The 22908-nt window shown below is 43.4% G+C and overlaps 1 protein-coding gene across 1 annotated transcript in view; it reads left to right on the forward strand.

The window, feature by feature from the left end:
* The window catches only part of EFNB2 (ephrin B2), a 63854-nt gene extending 42548 nt beyond the window's left edge, over positions 1–21306 (forward strand). The window contains exon 5 of the mRNA XM_082435047.1: positions 1426–21306. Within this exon, the coding sequence (XP_082291173.1) occupies positions 1426–1814 (389 nt within the window). The 3' untranslated portion in view covers positions 1815–21306. The remainder of the gene's footprint in view (positions 1–1425) is intronic.
* Positions 21307–22908: the final 1602 nt, after the last annotated feature.

Raw genomic sequence — 22908 nt, forward strand, 5'->3', positions numbered from 1 at the left:
AGCTTCAAGCCAGTGTTAATGTATATATAATTGTACCAGTGCTTCATCTAGTTATATCTAATCCACAGAGAGCCTGACGGATCCTCTTCTACATTTAAGATGGTAACATCTTAAAATATTGCATAATGCCACATTTTTCAGGTGGTTTCGTCAAAATTTTTTTTTCACATTTTCAGTGTAAAATAAAATATTAAACGGAGTCCTGGCAGAAGTTTAGAATACTGGATAAAATTGACTGCCGTTTAACTTCGTTTTTTTAGCAGTCTTTGAACAAACAGCTATGTGTTTGTTACCACGGGAATGAATTTTTTAAATGGTGGTCGCTGAGCAGACGTCAGCAGTTCCGTATTAGGGATCCGCATGCCTGGTTGGTAGTCGTGCGAATTTAGCATCTGTAGCGATATTCCATCTCTTTCCAAGCTCCAAGGAGGGAAGTTGTTATTTCTAACTTTCAATGACAAGATGTGTCAAATTCTTATGACAAACTGATAAATGGATAATATAATGATGCCAGGCAGTTTTTTAGTGCTTAACATTTGGGTTGGCAGTCTGTTCCGTGTGAGAGTTTCTGCTGCCTTCCAAATATATTTTAAGTGTAAATCAAATAATACAAACGAGTTACGGGTTGAACGTTTTCCCAGGCCCCATCCCTCTTTGCAAGCGCTCCAGCCAGCCGTCGGCAGGGCCTGTCTTTAAAGGCAGGCGGTTTGGAGCTTCCCATGAAGCCACCGTAGCCAGAGAGGGCACGAGAACAGCGTGGCCTGGGCAGCAAGTGCTGACCTGGAGAATCGGCCACTTACTTGCCTTCTTCCTCCTGGAGGTGGCTGCAGGCTGGCTGACCTGGGTTGAGACGCGGGGCGAGATCAGGGGCTGGCCGTCACAGCCTGTCCCCGCAGCTGATGCGTGATGATGTACGGAAGGGAAGCCATGAGGCCTGGGAGCAGCTTCCGAGTCCCACCTGGAGTCCCACCTCCCCGATGGCTGGCTTCTGCCGTTTGCATTTAGCTATTTTTTTAAATTGAAGTGTAACTGATTTACAATGCCGTGTTAGTTTCAGGTGTACGGCACAGTGATTCAGTTTTATATATATATATATATATATTCAGTTATGTATATGTATATTAGATATTCAGTTATATATATACACATATATTCTTTTTCCGATTCTTTTCCCTTATAAGTTATTACAAAATATTGAGTAGAGTTCCCGGTGCTCTACGGTAGGTCCTTGTTGGTTATCTCTTCTATAGATAGTAGTGTGTATCTGTTAATTCCCAACCTCCTAAATTTATCCCTGCATTTAGCTATTAAACGAGGCGCTTGGTTTGCCAGTCTAGCTGCCAGGGAAGTCTGTGGCCTGCCAGCGGCCGGCCAGCCCTGGGGAGAGCGGTGACTCTTCCGGCTGCTCTCTCCCACCCGCTGCAGGTTCCAGCACAGACGGCAACAGCGCCGGACATTCTGGGAACAACATCCTCGGTTCCGAAGTGGCCTTATTCGCAGGGATTGCGTCGGGATGCATCATCTTCATCGTCATCATCATCACGCTGGTGGTCCTGCTCCTCAAGTACCGCAGGCGGCACCGCAAGCACTCGCCGCAGCACGCGGCCACGCTGTCGCTCAGCACGCTGGCCACGCCCAAGCGCGGCGGCAACAACAACGGCTCGGAGCCCAGCGACATCATCATCCCGCTGAGGACTGCGGACAGTGTCTTCTGCCCTCACTACGAGAAGGTCAGCGGGGACTACGGGCACCCCGTGTACATAGTCCAGGAGATGCCGCCGCAGAGCCCGGCGAACATTTACTACAAGGTCTGAGCCTCGGCGGTGCCTTCGCTTTCCCGGAGGAAACTTACTGTCCCGCTGCCGCCCGCGGAGGGTCCGAGGCCCCCTGTGCCTGCGACGGACTGACGCACAGCGGGGAGAGGGGACACTCCTTCTCGGGAGAGCCCTGTGGAGTCGGACAGCTGACTAGTGTGTAGCGTTTCGGCCGCGGTGACGCAGGATGCGCCCCGGCAGCTGGAAGACTCGCGCAGAAGATGCGCGTGGGGACCGCGCGCGCCCCGCCCCTCTCCTCTTTCGGGTACCACGAGCGTTCGGGCCTCCGCAGGAGCTGAGGGGAGACAGAGCGGTCGGTGGGCGGGAGCGAGAGCTGGGAGCATCCCGGGCAGGTGTCCCAGGTGCCCCAGGCCGCTGGGCCTGGAAAGGCCGTCCTCTGCCTCGGGCGTGGCCCTTCCCCCCGCCCCGAGCTGCACCCCGGACTTGTCGCACAGACTCTGGCTGCGTGAGGCTTTCGGAGAGCGCTAGCTTTTAGTCCTCACTGTTGCACACACTCCTGTCATCCAGGGCTCTGCAGGCCTTCACATGAGATTTCTTCTCACGCCACACTCCGTATCACTAATGAGACATTAACGTTTGGCGTCTCCTGCTTCATCTGTTTGCAACAGCTACCGCCGAATGGGCGATACAAGGATAGAAATTGCGTTGCTAATAAGGAGCCTTCCAGCCAGATACTAGGCTGTCAGCCCGGGAAGATGAGGAGTTCACGGAAGGGAGGGCCCGGGGGAAAGTCCGTCTGCAAAGGCAGTTCAGCGCTGCCACCCCTGAAACAGAGTTGGGAGGGAAAACTCCAATTAGATAGCACAGCACTTTGGTTTTGCTAAGATTTTAAGAGGCAAGTAGGAGACACAACGACACACACAGTAGATTAGGGTGCATTTGGAGGAATTCACTCTTATCAAAGAGCAATGCACAGGAAAAAAAAGAAAAAAATAGTCCCTCTATGCTGGGTGGAACAAAGGGGCATTGTTGGTAGAGGGCCGGGCTTGGAGGGATGGATGGACACCGGCAGGACTGTCGTGGTACTGGCAATAGGATGTACAGCGGTGAAGCTGTCGGAAAGTCGTCGGTCTGCTTTGGGTGATGTTTAAGGCAGACTCAGCTGCTATACTTATCACATTTTATTCAACACAGGGAGAGCATTTAGGAGATTAGCAGAGAGCCAAATCTGACCTAGAAGTTTAAAAGCCAAAGGTCACACAGGCTGTACTTCCATCATCATTGACGTTATTAAGGCATTCTCATATATAAAAGGTAGGTCAGACTCCCCGGTCCCCCCAGCGCCCCTTCCCCGCCGCTCCCCTCCCCATTGCGCCTTACGACACTTTGGTTTATGGCGGTGCTGTCCCGGCCGCGAGGGCCGAGGGGTAGGTACTGAGCGAGGCCACAGCTCGGGGCCCTGTATCAAGGTGAGGCACACATGGCAAACCTCTTAAGAGTCCTGAGGACCGAAATAAATTATCATGTCGAGGGGGAGAAGGAAGGTAGGATGTATTTATAATAGGTATATAGAACACGAGGGATATAAAGTGAAAGATTTTTACTAATATATATTTTAAGATTGCACACAATCCACACCAGAAGATGGGAAATTCATCTGTGGCGATTAAGTGGTCCCAATGCTCCGTGCTTTAAAAAAAAAAAAAAAAAAAAAATTGGACAGCTACTTCTGGGAAAAACAACATCACTCCAAAAATAACAATAATGGGAGCAAACACAAAAATAACCCAGTCCTCTGAAGGCATCTTGCGTCACCGTAGATTAGGAAATGCAAGCCCCAAATACCAGGAAATCGGTGTTACTGCATCGTTTTCAACAATGACAAGATGTGCCGGCATTTATTTTCTGTGCTGTGTTTTCCCTTGCCCTATGGGCTGAAGTGTTCGCTAGAATCCACCGGGTCACATCGAGGGGGTTTCAGCTGAAAGTTCAGCCTGACCCCCTTCCTTCCTCTCTCCCCCTCCCTTCTCCCCCTCCCCTCTCCCCCTCCCTTCTGGGAAAAGAAGTGAGTAAACAGGAAACCTGCTTTTTATGTGCTATGCAAAATAGACATCTTTAACATAGTCCTGTTACTATGGTAACACTTTGCTTTCTGAATTGGGAGAAAAGAAAAATGTAGCAACAGCATTTTAAGGTTCTCAAACCTCCAGTGAATACCTGCAAAAATGAGTTGTCACAGAAATTCTTCTCTATTTCCTGAACCTGAAAATGATGTTGGTCCAAAGTGCGTGTGTGTATGCGTGAGTGGGTGTGTGGTATACATGTGTATATATATGTATAATATATATCTACCATATATATTATATATATCTATATCATATTTCTGTGGAAGGTTGCCATGGTGATCAGCCACAGTACATATGTAATTCTTTCCATCACCCTAACCTCTCCTGTACGTGCATTCATACAAGATTTTCTTGTAAGCCATCAAAAATTACCTTTAGGATGGGGGAGAGGGGCAAGAAGGGGAAATATGGGAAATAGCCTGATTTTAATGAAATCAAAGGTGTGTATCATCGGTTGGCTACATTTTGGGTATATGCTAAACTGTGAAAAATCAGATGAATTGTTGAAGAGTTACCTGCAAGCAATTGACCAGTGTTCTGTGCGTCTGTTTTGTGTGTGGTGCAGAATATGACAATCTACCAACTGTCCCTTTATTTGAAGTTGGTTCAGCTTTGGAAAGTTACTGTAAATGCCTTCCTTGTATTCTCATCCCTAGTCATCTGACTTTGGAATTTGCACCATAATGTTTAAGTGAAGATGCTGTAAATAGGTTCAGATTTTACTGTATATGGATTTGGGGTGTTACAGTAGCCTTATTCACCTTTTTAATAAAAATACACATGAAAACAAGACAGAAATGGCTTTTCTTACCCAGATTGTGTACATAGAGCAATGTTGGTTTTTTATAAAGTCTAAGCAAGATGTTTTGTATAAAATCTGAATTTTGCAATGTATTTAGCTACAGCTTGTTAAACGGCAGTGTCATTCCCCTTTGCACTGTAATGAGGAAAAAAAATGGTATAAAAGGTTGCCAAATTGCTGCATATTTGTGCCGTAATTATGTACCATGAATATTTATTTAAAATTTCGTTGTCCAATTTGTAAGTAACACAGTATTATGCTTGAGTTATAAATATTTTTTCTTTTCTTTGTTTTATTTTGATAGCCTGTCGTAGGTTTTTGATCTGCTTTAGTTCCACATTGCAGTTGGCCCCCCCGAAAATGAAATCCGTGAAGTCACATTCCAAATCTGTTTCAAACTGAATTTGTTCTTAAAAAAATAAAATACTTTTTTCCTATGGAAAAAGCGCCTTCAAAGTATTTTCCTTTCCTTCTTGTTTTCTTTTCCTTTTTCTTTCTTTTTTGTTTGTTATTTTAATTTGCCTTCTCTGTTCCTCTGTGATTACAGTTATCGAGACCCTTCTGCCCACGGGCATGTGTGTACCCATTTTTCAAATCAGGCCGTGCACACGCGTGAAGGTTAATCTTGCAACGTTGCAGCATGAGCCCACTGGTTTCCCCATAAATCTTTTGAACTCATGTTTTAGCGTAAAGTTTTATAAAATCCTCTTCATCCTGAGCAGTTTGACCTGCACTGAGTGAAAGTAGCCAGGAGAAGAAGAGGGACTTTTATCCCAACGCTTAGTTCCAAGATGATCTAGTTTCCATTCAAGCAAAGCAGTTTGCTATCAACTGCTTTACTTTTCTTCACAAAATAATCCCAGGAGGAAGGAAAAAGTCAAACGTTCTTTGTAAAAGTGTAACATGGGTGAAAGCATGTGTTGTGATGCTGGATTGAGGCAAGCCAGGGGCCAGTGGTGAATTTAACCACCCTTTCCATTGTTGCCTTCCTGGGGATGGTGACCAGGTGCCCTGAGTGTTTTCCCCGCTCTCGTGGTCTTCGAGGTCTTAAGATTGATCATCAGACACCCACCCTCATCTTCCTTTGAGATCTGAGGGCAGAGCTGTGGTCAAGGCAGAAGCAGCTACTAGTCACCATGAAGTGCTCAGATCTCTAGCTGCATTAACTCTGGTTAATCCTTACCTTAAGGCTTGAAGTATTTTAGGTTGGGAGGATGAGAAAGGGCCCCTGAAGTAAGGAGCCAGAGATTGTTCCAGCCCAGACTGATTTGCCCAAGATCACAGCCCCAGTAAATGAAGAATCTGTGTGTTTCAAAAGCCCCTCAGGAGAGTCTCATGAAAGGCTGCATCTCTGCAGCACTGGCCCAGCAGGCTTGTACTAAAGGAATGTTCGTTGAATAAATGCTCTCCTTCCAAAAAACAAAAACAAAATTCTCCAGAGGTCCGCAGTTTCAGGTGATGCTTGAATAGTAGTTTCATTTTCTCCGTCACATTATTTCACTGCCCCTAACTGCCTGTCCACTGCAAATCCAAGTTTCGGGGTATAGTTTACAGCCACGTCACTAAGCCGGGTTCTGGACCCCCACCTACCAGGATCACAAATGATTACTCTGAGTAAAAGAAAACAATGACGAAATATTGCATTTACAACTTTGACTTTGTGACCCCTGTAACGATTTAAGTGATCAAATACACAGTGTCATCTTTTCCACCTTGTTTTTGAAACCACACTTTCCAAACTGAATAAGCCAACCTCAACTGAGAAAAATAAAACGTGCCCGGTGTTATTCTTTTCAACCAGCGAGAAGGAATCTCACGTACAGAACTTCTTGCAGAGGTTGTAAAAGCAGCTGCTCCTTGTTCTGTTTGAAAAGTGACCCTGCTGTTGGAACATCCCTGCCCTGCGTTGCTAAGTGTTGACCGGCCAGCTGGTGACTCTTCGGAACATCTCTCACTGTTGTCCATTTCCTTTTTGGTAAAAACAGTTGCCCATTCAAACACTGTGATAAAGGTTCACAATGGAAATGAGAAAAAAAATCAATAAAATACCAGTCTCAGGACTCTGCAGCTTGCTGTCAGTCTCTGGACCCAACCCAGAGAAGAATCAGCGAAAGAAGAAAAAAAATAAAACCCAGAGGACTAAAACTGACTTCCTAATATATGCGGAAAAGGATAATTACCCCACTTTTTGGTTGGGTAGCAAACAGGTCTTCAGGTGCCCCAAAAGGAGACATAATTGCTTCTGTAGTACAGAGGACCTGGATTTTCTTTTGTTTTTGTTTTCAGTGAATTTGGGATTATGTTTGTGATATTTACACCATAGACATCCTTGAAGGCAAATTTTCTGTGTTGTAATAGAAGAGAGTATTTCCTACCCCTCATTTTTCCAAGTAGAGAATGATTTATCAAAGATTGGAGGGATATTAAAATATTGTATTTTTGTAGTAAAGTATAGCATACCAGGGAGACGAATCAATTTTTTAGTGATTAAACTGTGCCCCCAAAGCTGAAGATATATTCATCTCAAGATTTTTATACTGTGGTAAATGGGCTGACTAATGGAACCTCTTAGAAACAATTCTTCATATGAAGTTAATTATATATATATTTTTTAATATCTTTATTGGAATATAATTGCCCTACGATGTTGTGTTAGTTCCTGCTGTACAGCAAAGTGAATCAGCTATATGTATACGCATATCCCCATATCCCGTCCCTCTTGAGCCTCCCTCCCACCTTCCCTATCCCACCCCTCTACGTGGTCACAAAGCATCGAGCTGCTTTGGTAGTGTATATATGTCAATGCTACTCTCTCACTTCGTCCCAGCTTCCCCTTAATTATATTTTAAGAAACAACCAACCTCCTCATAAAAAATCTCCAGAGACATAAGTACACAGCGTGAGAAATAATGATACCCACACGGCTTATGGACAATCATAAATTGTTGATAAATGTGTCCAATGAATGAAAGTGAGACCTGGCTTCCTGCTCTCTTCCTGCTACTGTTGTCTCCATGGCCTTTTAGCAAATTGCTTTGTGTTCTGCGCCCCAGATCCTCACCCATAAAGTGAGAGGGTGGGCCTCTAACACACTGAAGGTTACTTTCAACTTTTTATAGGAATTGAAGCAAAGCCATCAGTCTTTTCAGCTGTTCAAAAGCATCTCGATGCAAGCTTCTATTTGTCCTGGCATCCCACGGGCAAAGCTCTGAAGACTGCTCACAGCCAAACCCCACCCCGCTTTGGGCTGCACTTGACCGTTCACCCCTCCCCATCAAGAGCCCGCATCCGGACTCCGAACTCTGCTGTTCTCCACCCCTTCCTTGCATTAAATCTCAGAAAGATCCAATAACTAACAATCTACACATACTGATTGAACTGGGAGCCCTGCTCTTGTGTTTTCAGCCTTTTATCCATAATTTTTAAGTACAGGCACACCTCAGAGATATTTCAGGTTTGGGTCCAAACCAAAACAAAGCAAATACCTCAATAAAGCGAGTCACATGAATTGTTTGATTTTCCAGTGCATATAAACGTTATATTTACACTATACTTTAGTAAGTGTGCAATAGCATTATGTCTTAAAAAATGTATAGACCTTAATTTAAAAGTTGCTTTATTGCTAAAAAAAAGGCCAACACAATTATAATGGTAACATCAAAGATCACTGACCACAAATCACCATAACAAATATAACAATAATGAAAAAGTTCGAAATATCGTAAGAATTGCCAAAATGTAACATAGAGACATGAAGTGAGCAATGCTGTTAGAAAAATGGCTCCGATAGACTTGCTTGACTCAGGGTTGCCCCAAACCTTCAGTTTGTAAAAAAGGCAATCAAGCCAAGCGCAGTAAAACGAGGCATGCCTGTAACTCTTTTGTCTTTATTTAAAAACATCATCAGGTCACTGCGAGCAGGCCCCCAGCTTCTATTTAAACATTTCTCGAGGGTCCACCAGGGGCCAGGCAATGTGTTAGCTGTTGGCAATGTTCTCTTCCACCAGTTAACTGAGCCCAAGTTCACTTTGTTTTCCCTGCACTTGAGATTCATTTGTTTAGTAGTCATTCTTTCCACACTGGTATCTGGAACACATCCTTATTATTTATACCTCCTTTATTATTTACACCTCTGATTCTGTAGTCTGTGGCAAAGAAATGCATGACTAAAAAACATCCTTTGGTTGATAATGGAACTATTATTTCCTAAGTGCCATTCATGCTTAATAAAGAGATTAAAGTTTTTGTGTGTGTTTTGTTTTTAAAGCCATCGTGGCTCTATCTTAAAAAGTTCAAGAACAGTAGAGGAGATACACGTCATCAAAGAAAACTACTTAACATCGACTGAAACCTTAAGCCAAACACAAGACGCCTCGGAGGTATATCATTTTTGTATAGTAGCTTCATTAATGCAACATGAAAGGAAAACCAAAAAAGTAGTGGAGATGAATGTCTAGCTCCAGGATCTCTCAAGTGGGAAAAACAGCAACGCTACAGGAAAAGCTCCCAACTTGCTACATCCTTCACTCGAGTCTGTAAGTTATTTGGTCCTTTAGTTCTTTATCACCTGGGAAATCTGCATATTACTCAGGATACTGAGAAAGGTGTAAGAGGTTTCTATAAACATAACCCCAAATGTCTTTGTTTTACATGTGCAATTTACTGTATTTGGATTCCTTTGCATTCTTGTGAAGAAGTGTCATTTGCCTGAGAGAAAGCATACACCCCACGGAACTGGGGACTCCTGTCTGGAACTTCTGGCTCCTTGTATGACCCCCAGGCAAATGGCATAGCTGCTCCTCCCCCGAGGCCAATCATCTGAACTTGGATTCTTTGGGACACTCATGGAGACTTCCTAAGGTTAAACTCAGTTACATGCATCTAATTTTGAAGTGTAGCTTATAAAACACAAGAAATCAAAATGTATTGTCTCTGTAGCTCATCCGCAGTGAACACTTAAGACACAAAGGCAGAAGCACCACTGGCTTCAGCCATTCTCAGCGAGAGCCTTTTCATCAGACTGGTCCAAGACACTAACAAGAGGCCCACCCAGGCAGACCCTACACAAGTCTAGAAGCTTCTGTCCAGTGAACACCCACACACACTTAATTTGTTCCCTTACCCATCATGCATCTATTTAGCACTTAATATATGCCAGGCAGCGTCCTAAGCCTTGGAGAGGGCTACACGAAAGACAGGATTCCTCCTATTGGGGACCTCACGGTCCATTCGGCAATTCAAAACTTGCATGAATAAAAATGAAGCATCTCAAACATGTGTAAAGAAAAGAAGTAATAACGATAATAACCACTCTATGTGTTATTCCTGGGCCATCTTTTTTAAAAAGTATTTGTCCATTAGTAACCTATGTCTTTGTTACTGTGGTTTGCATTTCTTTCCTTTTAAATCTTTCATTACATATATGCCAAATGGCTGGTTCGGATGCTAAATTTAGTATAACGGTTCTTCAAAACATCTTTGGAGTTTGTTTAAGTGCCTGCCTCTGGCCTTAAAGGGCAAGTCAAAACGTTTCCAATTGGTTTCCAGCCCACATTACAATGTGTATGTGTATCTGAAAGACTGTTTCTTGGCTATAATTGGTAGTTTTCTTGTAGCTAGGTCTGAGGAAAGAATTGCAGCGAGCTTTATGTCTGCTAACAGTAGTGAGCGCTGAGCTCAAAAACAGCAGGAAAAAAATGAAGTCTGAGCATCTGGGATGTTTGCCAGACTGACCTCCAAGTTGCGTGCTGTAGAAGAATTCCAGCCAAGCAGACACAGGGCCCTTCCTGCTGAGACCTGGGTCTCTGCCGTTTAACTTCTCTCCTTGTAAAGGAGAGAGGAAAAGATAAGGGGTGCCTACCAACTCCCTTAACTACCTTAGATATAAATAATGACTGTGTTAATCTCACTGTAATTGACACACACGGATTCTGCCATACTGTTGTCTGAGTGTGAGAAAAAGACAGTGTGTTCTTTCCAGGAGCACGTGTGTCAGGTTCATTAAAAGGGTCTCCAGCACGTGGTAGAAGCGCCACTCACCACCCTAAGAGGAAGCTACGATTCACTTTGTCAGATGATGGAAAATACCCCTTGATGGTTCCTTCTCTCCAGCCACCTCGGCTCTGCGCCATGGGGACAGGGTTGGGCTGCAGCGAAATGAATGTGGGAAATATCAGGGTTTGCATGGAACGCAACGGGCAGGACTCATAAAGCTCTGTGTGCGGCATCATCAAGGATGCAGAGAGAGGCAGCTGTCAACTCTGATGGCGGCATCCCTGCCTCCCCGAGAATGACCTGGAGGGACATACCTTCTCCGTGAGTCACCACCACCCCAAGGACGCAGGAGAGAATGGATTACAGTCCTATGGCTTTTCATTCCCCGTGCATTTGTTTTTAAGAGTCTCCTTTACATTAACTTGAAGATCAGATTCCAGAAAAGTGTTTGAAATAGGGCAACTGAATTTTTCAAACAGCAGCTCCAGCCAAGCAGGTACCATGTTTATGACAGCGATGAAGTAGTTTGAAGGGTCTGGTTTCGCTTAACAAGGTTGCCCAGCTTTTTATAGGCCTGAACAGAAATCCTTTTAGAGAACTCCTTCCACTAGACTGTTGTCACCACTGTTTCCTGTGATGTGTCTTGATTTCAGATTTTGATGCCTGATTTCTGATGTTTTAATACGGCAACCTCTGAACTCCATCTACCTCAGAAAGACAGGAGATTCGTGAAGCTCTCTGTTCTTAGGTGCTAAGCTTTTTACCATTTCATTTCATTTTCCTTAGCTTTTTACTTTGAAAATGTTCAGATATCCAGAAAAGTTGAAAGAGCAGAGTTTTAGGTCATAGGTTATATGCAGATATTTGCCTGTGTAGAGGGCCAGTGCCCCTAACCCCTGTGTTATTCAAGGGTCAACTGTACTAATTTGGGGAGTTTAAATGCTTAGAAGTATTTAAGTAATAATGTTTAAATGCTTGAAAACTTGTCTAAGCGGTTAAACCTGAAAGTTTTCATTTATTAGTTGTTAAAACAATTTGTACATATTTAGAAAAGTGTTAATCACTTACTATCTGAAGAACTATTCATTTGATAAATTTAAAAAAAGAATTAGTACTGTGCTTGCATCTGGGAAAAATTATGTTTCCTTTCCCATCCCTTCCTTCATTCCTTAAAGCAACCGTCATAACCAGAATATTGTCTACCTGTTTCGAAAGATATTGTATGTACACACTTGCATCTATGTATCTATCTATCTATATATTTTAAATGATGTCTCTAGAGATCACACTATTCACATTGCTCATGCTTTTTTGGTAAATAATACATCTAGGAGATCTTTCCTCATTGGTACATTCAGATTCACTTTTTTTAAACCACCACAGTTCATTTAAATCATCACTCACTAGCAAAATTGGTTTTTAAGCTCCTACACACAATACACCATGCGTATCTCATGGTCAACGGCAGAGACAGCGGGGCTCATCAGGTAATTCCATACTCCTCTGTTTTCCTCAGGTTCACTTGCAATTAGGTTGAGGGCAATGGGCCACGATGGGGATGTCATGTGAAGGACAAAAGAGCAGGTGTGGGGTCCCAGGCTCCCTGCCCCCCTGCTGCTTCGATGAGGATGTCACAAGTTCTGGAAGGCGGTGAAGGCTTGGCTGCCTGGGTCCCAAGTGATTGCATGGAGCAGAGCCGCCTGCTGGTCTGCCTTACTTTCTGTGCTCTGCGTGCGACGGCTCCAATTTACGCGGTAAGCCAGAAGATCTGGGGCGTTGTCTGCTACCACAGCATGTGCTGACCTACCCTAACTTACTTATACATGCTCACCATTGTGAGGTATTTTTCCAAGGATATCCTTAAGGTAAATTCCTAGTGGTGAAATTGCTGTCCAAAAGGAAATGCACATTTGAAATTTTGATAAATACTGCCAAGTTGCCTTCCAATTTCCTTCTTCTTTTCCTTTTTTTTTTTTTTTTCTGGTTTAAATATATAACTTCTGCTCCGCTCCATTGCCTCCTTTCTCCAGTTTGTTTACATTTTTCCTCTGTGATGTACTTTAAAACCTACAAGAGGGGCTTCCCTGGTGGTGCGGTGGTTGGGAGTCCACCAGCCAATTCAGGGGACACGGGTTCGATCCCTGCTCCGGGAGGATCCCATGTGCCGCGTAGCAACTAAGCCCGTGCGCCACAACTACTGAGCCTGCGCTCTAGAGCCCGTGAGCCACAACTACTGAGCCCTTGTGCCACAACTACTGAAGCCCACGCACCTAGAGCCCGTGCTCTGCAACGGAAGAGGCCACCACAATGAGAGGCCCGCACGCAGCAACGATGACCCAACACAGCCAAAAATAAATAAATTTTAAAAATAAATAAATTAATTAATTAAACCTACAAGAGGCAGATGGGATGAAATCGATTAATACCACCAGGAGCTTTTTGTTTGCATGTATGGCTGTATTCAAAGTACCATCTCTTTAGGCAGCAATTGTTAAGACACTAAATATTGCTTTGGTGCCAAGCTCTGGGAATTAGAAATGTCCCATACATAAATATACATATTTAATATATATATATTTACAACTAACACAGGACCCAGTATTTGCTAGTGTGTCCAGAACCTGTGGTCTCAAGCTGAGATCATGATGTAGAGCGACATATTTTGCTTCTAGTAAGAAGATGCTTAGATATAAGTTGCTTAGTCACAGTCATCACGTTATCTTGGTAATGCAAACTGTACTAAGTATCCAGGATCGGATAGAAATTTCATCTAGTGAGGTTTAGGTAGTAATTCTCTCATGAATTTGATATACTTTTTACTTCTGTTTCTGTTTTTACTGTACACATGCGGACTGGGATCCAGAACCAGTTAAGATTCTGGATGTGTTAATAGTTAAAAATCTCAAGACATGGGCTTTAGTTAGTTCGCCCCATATTTACTGAGTATCTCCCCCAAATGATCCTTGCTTGCCTAAAATTGTGCTGCAGGCTTTGAAGAAGAAATAAAAAGCACCTAAGATTAAGAAAGCACCTTAATTTAGTACAGGAACATATTTTTAGGAAAATAAATTTTGTTTATTAAAAAAATTTAGAACAGTAAAGAATTGTTCTAAGAATTATGACTCTCCACTAAAGTAGATCTGTAAACTTTGATGCCCCATTTTAAAATAGAGCTTCCTGTCCCTGAAACCAGAGGTTCAGGTTCAAGAAGGGCTTGAATGTGACCCCGAAATCCTTTTTTTCCCAACAAGCATGAAAGATCTCTGACACACACATGTCTGATGTGTTTCTTCTCGCATGGGGGTATCAATATTTCCTTTTTAAACAAGGCTCAATCTCTTCCGTTAAAGGACATTAACTCTCTAACATAATTCCAGTTATCAGATAAGAAGGAGGAACAGGGATGAGGAGATGTGGGTGTGTACATACATTTTTTCCTTGGACAATAATTTAGAACACCTTAGAGCTAGAACTTAGATCTCAAACTCCCTAGACCACACTGCTTGTGTGGTTGTCCACTTGGTCTTTTTTTTTTTTTTAAAGATTGATTGATTGATTGATTGATTGATTGAAAGCTATGTTGGGTCTTCGTTTCTGTGCAAGGGCTTTCTCTAGTTGCAGCAAGCGGGGGCCACTCTTCATCGCGGTGTGCAGGCCTCTCACTATCGTGGCCTCTCTTGTTGCAGAGCACAGGCTCCAGACGCGCAGGCTCAGTAGTTGTGGCTCACGGGCCTAGTTGCTCCGCGGCATGTGGGATCTTCCCAGACCAGGGCGCGAACCCGTGTCCCCTGCATTAGCAGGCAGATTCTCAACCACTGCGCCACCAGGGAAGCCCCTCCACTTGGTCTTGAGTAAGGCTTGTCCTAAGACTCAAAAGTCTCCATTTGTGGGCAGACACCTCCTCTCCAGGCCTCTTCATTGCCCACCTGGGCCTCACCTGTCTGCACGTATTACAGATGGTTCAGAAACAGAGATGAAGCCAATAGATCAGAGACTTTACACAGAGGGGCCGGCAAGAGGATCAACCCTTAGGAAGACAGCGAAGTTGGTTCTGAAGGAGTTTAATGCCCCTCTGCTTCATCTTCCCCCAGTAAAGCGGGCTGGCACTCCTCCCCAGGGACCCCTTCATCCCGTCACAACGCTTCCAAGTTCTCTCTGGCACGAGCTGTACCCACTGCCGTCTCCCTGTATCTCAGTTCCTCCACCCCCAAATTTCAACTGTCTAATCTGATGAACAGTTTCTAAAAGTGAGAAGGTCTTGCTCAGGAAACACATGGTTTATTTAACTCGGGTCTTCTGAAGACAATGCCCCTGGTTTTCTTGTTTCTCCCAATAAAAATCAGCTCATAGCAAGCCAATACAGAATTATTTTTTTGGCAACGAAAGCGTCTCTGTAACATTCAAACTATGCCTTTCCCCATCCAGACATATGATTGGCTTTGGCCATGGTTCCCTAGAACAGTAAGGAAAAGCATAATCATTTTTCTTTCCTTCTCTCCTCTTTTCACACTGTGAACACTCCCAACTTTTTCATAGAGGCATTAGAAACTGGGTGAGGCTTTTAACTATTTCAGAAACACACACAATCCATAGCTAAAGGTGATAACCAAGAAGAGAGAAAATGAGGTCTGTTTGTTTTCTTTTAGGCTCTTTCCCTTTCTTTTTTGCCAATTTCCACAGGCAGGGAAATAGCTCACAGGGCTTGTGCTCTGTGGATCTGAGCTACAGGAGGTTGAAACAGAGCATTAGCAAAACACATTAGGAAAAGATCACATTGCAAGAAGAGCAGGTTGGAGCGGCCAGGGCTGTCTCCCCCTGAGTTCGGAATCCAGGGGTATGCAGCTGGGTGCAATGGGGCTCATCATCAAGAATTTCTCCCTCCCTGCGTTGTGAGCAGAATCCGCCAGGGGCAGCCTTCCTGTTCAATCCAAATTATATTATGCAGCATCTGATACGTAAATGGGCTCTTTCAGAAATGCAGTGCTGTCATCTTCACAGCTTTCGTGAAACATGGTTCAGAATGAGTTCCCATTGGCTACGGGTGGCGGTGGGAATCTGACCCCACTGCTGATTGGCTACGCGTCTTGAGAAAGATACATAACCTCCTGGAACCTCGGTTTCTTTGTCCATGAAAAGACGTCTATTAACACCCACCTTGTGAAGATTAGTGGAAATAACATAAATAAATGGGTCTAGAAAAATAATAGGTCCTCCACAATGATCTCTGAAGCGTGTCTGTATCAAACAGCTGATCTCAAGGCTTGGCTTTGTGATGGATTTTACTCTTGACCACAAGCCATCCCATGTTGCTGACTTTTTTTTAAAAGCTGTACCTTTCTCAATGGACATACAAAGCGTTAATAATTTTTTTAATATCTGTTTTTGTTTTTCTGTTGAGCGGCATGTGGGATCTTAGCTCCCCGCCCAGGGACTAGGGATCAAAGCCACGCACCCTGCAGTGGAAGGGTGAGTCAACCACTGGACCACCAGGGAAGTCCCCAAAGGACTTCCCCAAAGCCTTCATATTAACATTACATTATATGTAATTCAGAATATCTTTGGATGTCTCTAAATGAAGGGGAAAACCCATTAGCAATTTTTTTCCAGAGTAAGGAAAGAACAAATTTTCTTTGCACCTCACTTTACTGCCTTGACTTTCTAAGCCAACGCTGATGATACGTATAGACTTTAAATTGCTACTGATTCAGCTCCAAAGTAAGATCTTGCTTTTCTGGTTTATACGATAAACCAAAATGCATGGTAGCTACAATAATATAAAGGTGTACATTGAATGTACCCCTGCTAAGTTTCCTGTTCATCTGTCGGTGTTCTGCATTTGCTAGCTGCAGCCAGAAAGCAGAACTTTTCCAAACTCAGGTAAGACCAAGCATGAAGGTGTTCACAAATAGCCACTGAGTTCCAGAATTAGCGGGAAGGTGATGGGTCTGCTTCTGGACATGGCCACGGTGCTGCGATTCTCTTAAGTTGGTGGAGAATCTGACCATTTACATGCTATGTTTAATGGGCGTACAAATTCCTCTCTAACCAGGAAGAGGAGAGAAGGTCTTGACAGAGGTGATTAGGTTAAAGTGAGGCCGTCACGGTGGGCTTGAATCCAGTAGGACTGGGGTCCTTCAAAGAAGAGGAAATTAGGACACAAACACACACAGAGGGAAGACAATGTGAAGACGGCCGTCTGCAAGTCAAGGAGAGAGGCCTGGAACAGATCCTCCCTCACGGCCTCAGAAGCAACCAACCCAGACTACGCCTTGATCTCAGACTCCAGGCCTCCAGAATCCTGAGACAATACAGATCAATCGTTTAAGCCACCCAGTGTGCGGTACTTTGTTACATCAGCTCTAGCCAAATAATACACCAGATCTCTCCCTCAATTAGTTATTGGTCTGAAAGAAATTCCTAGACTCCTTGTCACCTGCTTTTTAATAACATATGAAGCCACGGGCTTCAGCCGATAAAAGGAGAAAAGATGCTTCAGTAGAAAACGGGGCATTATCTAGAGCAGAAGTTGGCGACATTTTCTGTAAAGGGCCAGATAGTAAACAGTTTAGGCTTTGCAGGCCCTCAGGTCTCTGCTGTGACTATTCGATCCTGCTGATGTACAGTGAAGGATGTCGCAGACCATAAGGACACGAACGGGGGTTGGGCTGTGTTCCCATAAAAGTCACAGAAACAGGTGGCGGGCTGGCTTTGCAGAGGCCTGGAATAGGGCACACCACCCAGGCTGCCTCATTCACGCCTTTCCGTGCCTTTGAACTAGTTTATAGCAACATAAGTGACAGATAACAGATAGCAATGCAATGTTGTCTAAAGACATGGAAATAGATTCTCTCGGGTAGAGACAGGAGTTCAATGGACTTTCCTCCTCGACCATGGAAGAGGCTGGTTTCGTTGGCCCATTCATCTCAACGTTCCTGAGCTAAAATTGTGCCTGTCCTTTGTATCCTCTTTTAAACTGGTTGTTGCATCTTAATTCCCTCATTAATGAGTTAAGTAAAATCTTTAACCCTGTGTCCAGTTTCATATTGATTTGGGAATCACGATTCAACCTATTTTGGGAACACTATGCTTTAACCCTGGGTAAAGGAATTATGTTACCTGGGCAGATTAAAACATTGACTATATTGTCCTACAAAAACACCAAGAAGCTCCGGTGTAAGAAGCAGTGAATTATAAAGTTTTAATGTAAGGCTGTCCCTTGGTGTTGGGTTGCTGGATGCCGGCCTGGAAGCTGGGCAGTCAAATAGAGTGATGCACAGCTCAGAGCAGGGCCTGGAATTCCACAGATCTTGGCCTGCATTCCAGAGGACAACTTAATTCTTTGTGACCTAGGGCATCTTTCATAAGCTCTGTAGCGCTAAGTTTTCTCACCATAAAATGGCCATAGTTGTAGTACGTACCGCATGAGGTGTCATAGGACTCAAATGAGTCAATGAATATAAAAGACTTATCATATTCTAAGAGCACGACGAATAACATGTTAGCTGATTAAATGCAGGCAGTTATTATTTTGAAGGCAAAAATGAAGACTCACAGAGTTTGAGGGACTATGCAACTTATCTAAGAAGAGATTTTGCCCATAATTTTGTCTGGGGTGGCAGCATCACACGTTTGGGGAGGATTGTGCAGAGAAAGTGTTGTCACGGCCAAGGGTATAATCTAAGTCTTCCATATCTCCCAACCTGATAACAGCTGGGAATTTCCTTGGAAACTTTCTGCCAATGACTCATACTTGCAAATTTTGTGGTAAATATGTAACAAAAACACACAGTCACAAGGCTATTCCCACAAAGGGTTGGGATGTGAACAGGCTGTGTTGCTGCTGGGTCCAGCAAAGGCAGAGAAGTTTCTGGGTCCTGAAAACATACGACGGTCAGGTTGCAGCATTAGGCGGAAGCAGTACAGCTTAAGAGGACACAAGTTTTGTATTCTTCAGGGTTGCGTTTTATCTTTTAGCTTAGATCTATGCTGCTGATGAATCCATCAAGTCTCAAAGCATGTTATGTATCGATTGCTTCTTATGCATTTCTCTGAAGTAATTACTCATTCTATTTTTAAAATAATTCTGTTCAAATTATGTTTCAAAACGTCTGCACACACCAGAAGCAAAGCCCCTCAGATTCAACAAATATGCAATGAACTTCAACCATGCCAACTTCGAAGCCAGGGGCACAAGGGATACAGGATAAAGATAGCTTAGCCAATGGCCAAGAGGCTTTCAAAGCTTGGCAGGGATGCTCCTAATTATAACCCAAGGGAGGGTGACATAGGTCCTCCAGGAGGGCTGCCACGCCTGGGACAATGGCCGCCAGTAAATTACACTTACAAAGGCTCCTACATAGTGCAGTCTAGCTGCCAGGTTAGTGAGAGTTGCTCTAGGCTAAACGTAGATCTGTTCAGGAGGGGTGATCAGAGGGAAAAGGGCAGGAAGAGAGCCCATTGCCACAGCTCCCTTGTGATCACCATCATAAGTGAGTCAGGCTGTGTGTGTGGTTTCGTTTCTCGGGGTTCTGTGTTTAACTACGCCATGAAGATAATATGCTACCTTGGCTCTCACCAGGAAAGAAACAGACAGATATCTGTCATTGTGCTCCAAAGGCAAAGGGATACGATACCTGAGCTCAGATGAGGATAAGGAGCCAGTTAAGCATTGTCAGGCAGGTCCAGTTAACTCAGCAAGAGCTCAAACCCTCACAGTCCTGCCCCAGGCTGGAGAGACTGTTTGTAAAGTTCTTTTGACTGTAACCCAATGATACGGTACATGGCTATTTAACACACACACACACACACACACACACACACAACTGAAGAAAAGGTTTCATGAAACATTCACCATTGGGATGTAATCTGCTATTTGCATACCGTGTTGTTCTATTCCAGTTAAAAAAAAACTTAACTCAATACATCTATTTCACAACTTTTCCCAGCTTCCAATGGGGTCAAACCCACAATTTGAAAACCACTGGTAGAGGAGTTTTATGCTTCTCAAAAGGAGCTCAGAGTAATCCGGGCATTAAGGTAAGGTCATCAGAGCAGTGAACAAAGAGAAATATTCTTGCATGCATATGGTTCTACTTCTTAAATCTTGCCTCATAATGAGAACAGGTTTCTAATTGGGCCTGGGCCTCAGTTTCCCCATCTGTAAAGTGGGGAAACTAACAGTACCAACTTCATAGGGTCATCGTGATGGTAGATGGGTTAATAAAGTGCTTAAAATAATACTGTGTATAGTAAGATTGTTAGATTTTATTGCTATTATAATTGTTGTTATATTCCCATGAAGCAGATTTAGTGAATTTATAAAGATGCACAAAGTTATTTATTTATTTTTATGGAGGCATAACTGACATATATTAGTTTCAGGTGTACCACATAATGACTTTAAAAACCAGAGCTGAGGATGAAATCTCTTGCTGCCTTAGGCTTCTCATTAAAAATTGGGCAGCCATTAAAAATTGCACTTACAACGCCTAATAGTAAATCAGCAGCTTCCATGGGGTTTGTCTTAATAATCGTTACCAACTTACAACCGACACCATTTCCAAATCGTCTATTATTAGCACAATATGCCAATGAAAAGAATATTGGCAAGCCTTCATTTTATAGAAACCACAAATTCCATCTCTGTTATGAAGACCTCATCCAAAGGCTCCACCAAATCTGTTCTCTGTTTAATTGAACTTTAGGGCAGCTGGAGGCTGATTCCAGGATTCTGCTTCATCACCCATGCATGAGGTGTTACCAGGCCTGGGACTGAACGTCACCCCAGGGTGCGTGCCCGTTTAGGGCAGCTCGTGGGCCAGGGGTACTGGCTTATGTCTACGAGGAGCCGAGGAGTCTCCTGGGAAAGGATCACCTGCAAACCAGGAAGAGGCAGGGCTTGGCAATTTGGTTCAAGGCCATGGGCCAAGGTCCCAGGGGAGGCCAGATTCAGAACGTAACACTCTGCCTGCCGCAGAGCCCCCTGGCTTAACCCTCACATGCTCCTTTCAGAGTCCTGGGCAAGGGGATGAAGTCAAAGCAATGTACAGATTAGAAGAGCAATTTGGGGGCTTCCCTGGTGGCACAGTGGTTGAGAATCCTCCTGACAAGGCAGGGGACGCGGGTTCGAGCCCTGGTCCAGGAAGACCCCACGTGCTGCAGAGCAGCTAAGCCCATGCACCACAACTACTGAGCCTGCGCTCTAGAGCCCACAAGCCACAACTACTGAAGCCTGCGTGCCTAGAGCCCGTGCTCCGCAATGAGAAGCCACCGCAATGAGAAGCCCGTGCACCGCAACGAAGAGTAGTCCCCGTTTACCACAACTAGAGAAAGCCCGCGCGCAGCAACGAAGACCCAACGCAGCCAAAAATAAATAAATAAATAAATTTTAAAAATTTATTAAAAAAATAAAGAAAATGTGTTGGTTGCTTTCAAAAAAAAAAAGATACCAATTATATTGAAATAGATTTATCAGGGAATTCCTTAGTGGTCCAGCGGTTAGGACCCAGTGCTTGCACTGCAGTGGCCCAGGTTCAATTCCTGGTCTGGGAACAAAGATCCTGCAAGCCTCACAGTGCGGCTAAAAAAAGAAAAAAAAAAAAAAAAGAAATAGAGTTATCAAAGGAAACCAAATATCAAGAAATACAATTATCAAAAAAAAAAGCAAATTAAAAAAAAAGAAACACAGTTATCAAAATATTAGAATAGTTGTGATATATTATAGTAATCCCAGTGCCTCTTTATTAACTCATTAAGTAGCAAGACCTGCATGTAACTCAGAAGTAGTGATGAGTGGTGATGACATTTCAAGGTATTTGCTCAACCTTCGATGTGCTGTGAAAATAGCTGCATTTTCCATGGGTGATAAAGTGACACTTCATGTCACACATTCTTTCAGGGAAAGAATGGTGCATTTCCCTGCTTCTCAGAATAGTATGGTACTCACAGGGAGGAGCTCATGAAAAAGCAGCTTTCATTGAAGATATTGATGCACTTAAAGGCAACCATTCCATCTTTCAAATTAATAACTACAAGGAGGAATGTTACTGTACAGTAACATTAAAAATGACTTGAGCACATTGCCTTTGTTGAATTAAGACGCTCAAAAATATACAATGGGGAAAGGACCATCTCTTCAATAAATGGTGATGGGGAAACTGGACAGCTACATGCAAAAGAATCAAACTGGACCACTCTCTTACACCACTAACAAAAATTAAGCCCAAGTGGATTAAAGACTTGAACATAAGACCTGAAACCATAAAACTCTTAGTAGAAAACACAGGTGGTAATCTTCTTAGCATCAATCTTGGGAATGATTTTTTGGACCTGACAGCAATTCAAAGGCAACAAGAGCAAAAATAAACAAGTGGGAACACATCAAACTGAAAAGCTTCTGCACAGCAAAGGAAACCATCAACAAAGTGAAAAGGCAACTCACTGAATAGGAGAACACGTTTGCAAATCATGTATCTGATAAGGGGTTAATATCCAAAATATATAAAGAACTCATACAACTCAATAGCAAAAACAAAAAAACCCAAAACAATCCAATTAAAAAATGGGCAGAAGATCTAATAGACACTTCTCCAGATAAGACATACCGATGTCCAACAGGAGCATGAAAAGACACTCAACATTATTAATCATCAGAGAAATGCAAATCAAAGCCACAATGAGATACCACCACACACCTATCAGAATGAATATTATCAAAAAGGCAAGAAATAACATGTGTTGGTGAGGATGCGGAGAAAAGGGAACGCTTGTGCCTGTTTGTGGGAATGTAAATTGGTGCAGCCGCTGTGGAGAACAGTACAGAGGTTTCTCAAAAAATCAGTAATATAATAGAGCTACCATATGACCCAGCAATTCTACTTCTGGATATTTATCTGAAGAAAATGAAAACACTAACTCAGAAAAATACATGCACCCCCATGTTCATTGCACCATCATTTACAATAGGCAAGATGTGGAAAAACCTAAGTGTCCATCAATGGATGAATGGATAAAGAAACTGTGGTGTGTGTTTGTGTGTGTGTGTGTGTATATATATATATACACACACACAATGGAACATTATTCAGCCACAAAAAAGAATGAAATCTTGCCATTTGTGATAACATGGATGGGCTTCAAGGGTGTTATGTTAAGTGAAATAAGTCAGACAGAGAAAAACAAATACCATATGATCGCACTTGTATGTGGAATC

This window comes from Balaenoptera physalus, assembly GCF_965194825.1.
Source record: "Balaenoptera physalus genome assembly, chromosome: 18".
NCBI classification, from domain to species: Eukaryota; Metazoa; Chordata; class Mammalia; order Artiodactyla; family Balaenopteridae; genus Balaenoptera; species Balaenoptera physalus.